This window comes from Mastomys coucha, unplaced genomic scaffold (genome assembly GCF_008632895.1).
Source record: "Mastomys coucha isolate ucsf_1 unplaced genomic scaffold, UCSF_Mcou_1 pScaffold17, whole genome shotgun sequence".
NCBI classification, from domain to species: Eukaryota; Metazoa; Chordata; class Mammalia; order Rodentia; family Muridae; genus Mastomys; species Mastomys coucha.
The window spans coordinates 9735917-9743856 of NW_022196899.1; the positions used below are offsets into that span (position 1 = coordinate 9735917).

Here is a 7940-nt window from a genome sequence, read left to right on the forward strand (position 1 = left end):
GAGGTGAGCACTTCCTAACTAGTAGTTGATATTTTAAGTGGTGGTTATTACCGCTATCAGCATCGAAGTGTGTGAGTGCGTAATCACCACTGCCACCTCCATCAGGGTCCCCTGCTTTCCCAGACGAGATCTCCAACGCCAGCCAGCAGCTCCTGCCTGGGTGAGTCATTTCCAGAAGTGCCTTTTCGGGGTGGACTTCCCAGAAGGCAGGAAATCCCCCATTGGAAACTTTTTTCTGGTTGCTGAAGCACAGATCCCTTTCTCCACTCGGGCGCCCCCTGAGGGTGACGACCGACCGTGCCCCTCCGGTTTCGGGTTCCGAGGCTCCGGGTGCGGGCGGCCCCGCCCTCCACCCAGGCCCGCCCAGCTCCTTGGCGCGGGCGCCCTGCCACAGGTCCAACAGTGTCCCTGGCATCGAGGACCATGGCGAGGCTGAGCTGGGGATACGGCGAGCACAACGGTGAGCGCGGGCTTCCAGAGGGGCTGGTGGGGGCGCGCGGGAGCTCTGAGCCGGGTAGGGGTGCTGGGGGCCAGGGACCCGGTCCCCGCACGCTCTCTCCGGACTGGACCGGCGGCGGTGTTCATTCACCTTCTCTGGAAAAGCTCACCGCTGTCCCGAGAAAGCTCAAGAGGTCAGAAGTCAGAGGACACATTTGTAAGGAAACAAGGACAACTTCTGAGCGGCGGCGTGAGTACTGATCACTCAGTCACCGGACGCCTTCCAGGAGCTGTGGAAGCAATCTTGGTAACTTGTAATTTGCCTACTGACTTGAAGTTTACTCGGGGCTGGTTCTTCAGTATTCCTCTCCTACCATACCCATCCTTTCAGAGACCAAGGCTTAGCAAATGATTATAGAAATTGTAATGTGATGTTAAATGTATTTATTGAGAAGCATGGCAACAAGAGATGTCCTTTTCTTCATCGCGTAAGTGCATTAGGGTTAAGACATTCTTCTTGTTTGTCTATTGAACTGATTGCTTTAAGTAATTCCTCAAAAGAATTGCAAAGAAAAACTGGGGAAGCATTGATAGTCTTCAAAATGGAGTTTGTGGATCATAATATCAAAAACTTCAATTAGCATGTACATTATTAGGTAATATTCTATAGTACATTTTATGAAAGTTTACGAAAAGTTTTCCTTTCTTTTATTTTATTCTCTCCTTTTTTGTGTTTTGCGATGAATCTTCCTCTGTAGCTTAGACTGGGCAGAACTTGTGGTCATCCTCTTTCCTTGGATGGAAAAAACTCATTTTTTTTTATTGCAGCTTATTTGAGCTTGTGATGACTAATGTTACTTTTAGAATGACATCAGATGAAGTTTAGATTTTTAGGAATGACATTTGTAATTTAGATGAGTTTCTTAAGCCAAAATAGCAATCTTATATTTCATTACCTGCTAGTTTGTGTGTTTGAAAGACAATCTTTACACGTTTCATTTTTGTCTCTGAAATCATTTTTATTGTTGTTATTTGGCAGTTATTAGGTTCCAGTCATGGTACCTTCTCTGTGGATAGGGAGAAGGTTGTGTTAGCCACAAGGTACTGCTTATAACCCTAACAGGTAGACAAAGTATTGCTTTCAATAAAATTCTCCAGAAAATTTAAAAATTCAAACCAGAAAGGGTATTATAATGAGTTTTTTTTTACATCTTATTCATTTTTTAAATTTTAAAAAAGATTTATTCATTTTTCTTTTAACAATATGTTTATGAGTTTTTGACTTGTATGCATGTGCAAGTTAGAAGAGGGCATTCGATCACCAAGGACTTGTGGTTTCAGCCTCCATGCGGGCCTGGAAATCAAACCCAGGTGCTTGGCAAGAGCATCAAGTGCTCTTAATTGCTGAGCCTTCTCTCTAGTTCCCAGTTTACATTCTAGCTAGGAGTTGTAGAACCATTCTTCCCTCTCAGAAAGAGTGTTTTTCAGAGGACCACACCTTAAAGTTAGATTATGAGGTTATGTTGGCAGAATTCCGTTGGGATGTGCTGGGTCCTGACTAAGTTTTTTTTCTTCTTCTTCTTATTTAGTCATTGGCCAAATCCAGTGACTGAACAGATGATGGTGACCTTCAGCTGAGACGGGCAGGGATAAAATGGAATGGGAGGCTGTGCTCCTGACAGGGACCTGTTCCCAAGCAGCTTTGTCACTTCGTCCCCTAACCTCTGCTCATTTTATAGGTTTAGGCTGTGTGACATTACCCAACATTATATACCACTATGGATATTCGAAAATTCCTCAAGCCGCGGAGGCATGTACCTTTCACTTAAAAAAAAAAAATGTTTAAGTGAGTTTAAAGTCGAATGTGCTAGAAAGCATACAAATGCGGGTCTATTTAAAGAGGCGCAATAGAGCAAGTGAATAGATAAAATTGCCTATCCATCCAAGTGGCTTTATTTTGGGTCGGTTTGACTTCTCTAAGAGCAGGCCTTGTTGAGAAGGGTTAGGGATTGATGACGTAAGGCCTTAGGAGGAGAAAGCAGCCTCTTACCTGTTGCAGAACTATTTTCATGTTGTGACTCATACACTGCATGTTAGAAATCTGGCGCTCGTTAGAATAACTCATATGCGGTGGCCAGGACAGAAAGATCTTCTATATTAAATAAGAAGACAACATTGTAAGCAGAAAGAGTACGCACAGAAAGACAAGTGAAATTATCTCATAATTCTACAGTGTGTCTTCTGAGGATTTTAAATGCAAAATCGCTACGACCCATAGTATCTGATTCACAGGACACCCTTTTGTCATTTGTTTATGGCATGACTTTTTTCCAGAAGTCAATGTGAGCAACAATGTTATATATTTTTTTTGACAAGGCATAGCCATTTTGTTTGGATTATTCTCTGTTAAGATTTGTGTGTGTCTTGGGTAGACCAGTTGCTTATAACAGATAGTTAGTTGAGCTGAGCTGAGTGGCATCAGAGGCTATCTGTGGAGTGCTGTAACTAACTAGCAGAAATAGCAGGCAGAATCTCTGGAATGACTGCCTTCTTTGATGTTTAACATCATTTCCTCCTTTCCTTAAACTTCTTGGCCTCTGGAGCAGTCAGGGAACATTCTTGTTTTTGAGATGGAATTTCTCTGTTTGCAACAATGAATTGTACTTTTGTTTTTTGTTTGGTAGGTGGGTAACTTTGAGAAATACTGTATGAAATGTAAATATTCTTTCACCTATTAGGCGCATTTTAATTCTGAAAACAATTTAAAGCAAATAAACTGCTTTCCATACCCACAAAACACTCGTCGTGGTTAAAATATAGGGCCAGAGTCCTGAGAATCGTACTTTTACTAATTTTTAAAAATTTTTCCCCCCTGAAGGTTGAAAATATGGATGATATGGTTTTGTGTATGGGATGTTTTATTGTGTGTGGAAGCCAGATGGACCTTGGTTGTCTTCCTCCTCGGTTCTCTACCACCTTATGAATTGTGGCAGGGTCTCTCTCTGAACCAGGAGTTCAGAGATTCAGAGTTAGAGCCAGGCAGTGGTGGCACACGCCTTTAATCCCAGCACTTGGGAGGCAGAGGCAGGTGGATTTCTTGAGTTTCGAGGCAAGCCTGGTCTACAGAGTGAGTTCCAGGCCACCCAGAGCTACACAGAGAAACCCTGTCTCAAAACACCAAAAAAAGAAAACAAACAGAGCTAGTCTAACTAGCTAACTTACGTTGGACACCGTAAGTCTCCTCCTCCTAAATGCTGGGTTTCAAGGGAGCTGCCACGCCCACCTGGCATTAGTATGGGTAATGAGGATGCAAACTCTCATCCCAGACTCCCGCTTGTGCTGCACTTACTTTATCCATGAAGCCAAGTCCCCAGCCTCCTGTTTCCAATTCTAATTTGCTGAATGAAGAACTTAACTTAGCCCTTTTGTTTTGGTCCTATCCATTTCAGGTCCTATTCACTGGAATGAATTGTTTCCTATTGCTGATGGTGATCAGCAGTCTCCAATTGAGATTAAAACCAAAGAAGTGAAATACGACTCCTCACTCCGACCTCTCAGTATCAAGTATGATCCCGCCTCAGCTAAGATCATCAGCAATAGCGGCCATTCCTTCAATGTTGACTTTGACGACACAGAGGACAAATCAGGTTGGCTCTTGGTTTATTTGTTGTGGTAAGACTTGGATGGTTAGATTTACTCTACTGCTTTTCACTCTGAAAATTTCAAAATCGAAGCATGTTTATCGTGTGAATTCAAATGTTATATATGTGAAAGTTAAGATAGTCTTCCCGTGAAATAATAGAGAAAATTTGAAAAAAAAAAAAGTATGCTGGATGATATTTTAAAATTGATCTTAGGTTATTACTTAATGATGAAAATATTGAAGTTTAATAGTATTTCATAAATAATTTTAATCTCTTCATGAAAACTTTAAAACTTCTTTTAGATTTATTTATTTTTATCTGTATGAATGTGTAATGTGTGGCTGTCGAAGGTTATGGTGGCTATAAGCCCAATGTTGGTACCGGCAATCAAGCCTAGGTCCTCTGGACGAGAACAGAAAATACTCCTAATCTTAACACTAAGCCATTTCTCTAGTCCTGTTTTTTGGAAATTGCTTAGTCATAACTACTTTGCTAATTACTGTAAATGTAAAGTTGATGAAATATTTGCTTTTTAAATCTCTTTTGTGCTCACAATCATAATATGTATGTGTAGAAAACAAGACACACAGAAATTTAGGATAAAACTTTAGGCTGTCCCTACAGATTATTATTATGTTAGCAGCAATACCTTCTTTTTCAGCATTTAAATTTGCAGCCACACGTGTGCGCACATGCGCGCCATATTACTTTACATTCTCCTCTTACATTATATCTAGGCTGATGCTATATTACTCTGAAAATTTTTCCTATTCAAAATATTTCATGGATATTTTTCATTAAAATGAAAATTTTGTTTTTTTATTAATAAATAATTATTAATAAATGAAATATATCAGCCACTCTTTTATCATAACTTATACATTAGCATCATAATAATGGACATTTAAGAAGGAAGAAAAGTAGATATTTAATTGAAAAAAAAGAAGTATTTGAAACATCTATCCTTATTTATATTTTTCATTAGTTGTAACAAAAAATTCATTTAACCTTCTTCATGGGTCATGTTTTTCACAATGGAAAAGTGGACTCACAAATTAAAATTTTAATTCACCTTGTCAGTCTATTACCTAAAGGGAAAATAAAATACTATTTACTTAAAATGAATATTTGAATACTCAAATACTCTTTGAGCCTATCTGCTGCCAAGAATAGATGATACTATGTTTGAAAAATGTAGCTGAATGCAAATACGTGAAAAACTTTCTCGTCCTCTGTGTGTTTGCAAGCATCTATCCAGTGAATTTATGGAGGTTAGTGTAGATTCCAGGGAGCAGACTCAGGTTATTAGGTCTGCCTGGCAAGTGCTCGCTTCCTCCCCAGTCATATCATTGGCTGCCCATTAAGGGTTTATATGATTTAATCATTTTCTTCATGAACTTAGATTGATGTCATAAGATCCTGTTTTTGTAAAAGCATTGTTGTTAGTAAAAATTGTAAGTTTATGCAACTTTCTTCTTCACATTTGTCAGATAATCACACTGATATTTTTCTTTAGGCCTGTGTAAAATAAGTAAAGAGAAATCAACGATGTTTCTTTTTCTGTGAAGCAGAGAGAGGAAACCTGCCTTGTTATATATATTTAACTCAATTTCCTTCAGGTTTTTCAATTTTGTGAGTCGGTTAGTAGATGTATATGTAGTGTACTAACTAGTTTGGAAAAGCAACCCAAAGCTTCTAAATATTAAGTTGCTAACTACTCACATTTGTTACAGGATACTTATAAAATACTTCAAACACAAAAAGTCTAATGCTACTCACATCTAATATTAAAGTGTTGAGATTATTCTTAAAAAACAATTTCTTTACGAATGTTAGTATTTTGTTTTTCTTTTTTCTGGTTTTTCGAGACAGGGTTTCTCTCTATAGCTCTGGCTGTCCTGGAACTCACTCTGTAGACCAGGCTGGCCTAGAACTCAGAAATCCACCTGTCTCTGCCTCCCAAGTGCTGGGATTAAAGGCGTGTGCCACCACTGCCCAGTGAATGTTAGTATTTTTATTGGGAAAAAACCAACTCTCTAATTGAATTTGTTCTGCAATAATCTCAGTCTCTCATTCTTTCCCTCCCTCCTTCCCTATGCCCTCATCTCCCTATATCTCCTGCCCGTTCCCCTCCCTCCCTCTCTCTCCCCTCCACTCTAACTCCTTTGAGACACAGTTTCCCATTGAACCTGGATCCAGGCTGGTAGTCTAGCAGCCCTAGAACTCCTCCTGTCCTCACCCTACCCACAGCACTGGGCTTACTGGCCTCGTGGCCATATCTAGATGTTTTTTATTTTTTTTTTTTGTTGTTGTTGTTTGTTCGTTCTGAGTCAGAGTTACCCTGTGAAGTCTTTGCTGACTGGATTAAACGTGAAGACCTGTGACGTCCAGGCTGGCTGGATTAAAGATGGGAGCCACCACTCCCAGCCCTGGATTTTGTTTTAACTGGCCCACATGCTTTAAACACCACTACTCTAACCCACTGAGCCTTCTCCCCAGATCCCAAGAAGCCATTCCTGACCAAAAATTACCTGTGAATTTTATCAGTCAACGCACCACAAAAATTGTCGTCGTGGTCCTTTGAGGGTTTTGCTTGGCTGGGCTGCTGCACACCTGCACCTTGGTTAACATACAGGGATCCATCCCTCTGAACGTTAATAGTCCTTTGAAGGGGGACACATAGGCATAAAATCCCTTAGGAAAAATATTCACTAAATATAGAAGAGGCTCTTGAGAGGAGACAAGATGGGGCTGCTCTAGACTCATCTCACTTAATGTCACCTGACCCTGGTTCCTGGTGGTCTGGGATTATTCCGTTCAGATCTTCCCATACTGTGTTTTAACTGCAAGGTGGCGTCTCTTGACCTGTTACCTTAGTGTTTTATTTGGAAGCGATTTCTGTTTGGAAATTCTAAGTGAAAGTAAATAAAAGTAGTATGGTTTTGGAGAGATCACTACTTGTTTTAAAGAACAAAATGGAGACAATGGTTTATTATTTACTGATCTGGGATGGGAAGTGAAATGAAAATTGGTCATATGACAACACAAAATCATTTCCATTAAGTATTGCTGCCCACTCCTGTGGCGCACATCTGCAGTCCCTTTCCCTGTGAGGTGCTGCCCGCTCTAGTTGGCAGTGGGACCAGGAGAACGGAGCGGATAAAAGAGGCAGACGGAAGTCTCATGAAATAGCCAACTTTTTTTTTTTGGACCATCATACAACTTTTACTCTGACGCTGAAGGGAGCCCCATGAGTAAAGGGCCTGATTTACAAGGGCAAGCCACAGGTGATGTGCCAGCCTCACCTGGAAAAGCATGTGTTTACATACAGGCATAGAGAGGATCACTGCAGCAAAGAATGAGGAGTACTCTAAAGTAAATTCACTCCCGCACAAAAACAAATTTCAAGAACAATTTTGTGTTTTTTGAGGAGACTGAGGCCACGAGACTCTTTTTTTTGTTTTTGAGTTTTCTCCCAAGTGCTCAGACTCTTCACATGACTCCATTGTTGGGCAAGTGCTGACAACGAGGCTGCAGTAGGAGAGTCGTGAGCCAGTGTGTCTAACCCAAAAAGAAACCCACAGATTAGCTCTTCATTGCAGACCCTTAGGAACCTAGATGTTTTAAGCTCCCCTTTTCCTGCTCTGAGTGTTTGAGAGGATCCTTCAACTGTCCTTTTCACAATTAGGCATTTGCTTATTATAAACTCACTGAAATACTGACCTGGGCAGACTGAATATGTAACCTGTAAAATAATCCATGCTGCTTAGCCAGACAGAGCCTGCTAACCTAACTTTAAGAGTGACCTCGACCGCCATGATTCTTGGATGCCTCCCTAACAATGTGTGTGTGTGGTTT

At 40.6% G+C, this 7940-nt stretch overlaps 1 protein-coding gene across 1 annotated transcript in view; it reads left to right on the top strand.

The window, feature by feature from the left end:
• The first annotated feature begins 332 nt into the window (after positions 1 to 332).
• Ca13 (carbonic anhydrase 13) overlaps positions 333 to 7940 on the top strand; it is a 21587-nt gene continuing 13979 nt past the window's right edge. The window contains exons 1-2 of the mRNA XM_031376365.1: positions 333 to 460; positions 3888 to 4085. Of these exons, the coding sequence (XP_031232225.1) occupies positions 424 to 460; positions 3888 to 4085 (235 nt within the window). The 5' untranslated portion in view covers positions 333 to 423. The remainder of the gene's footprint in view (positions 461 to 3887; positions 4086 to 7940) is intronic.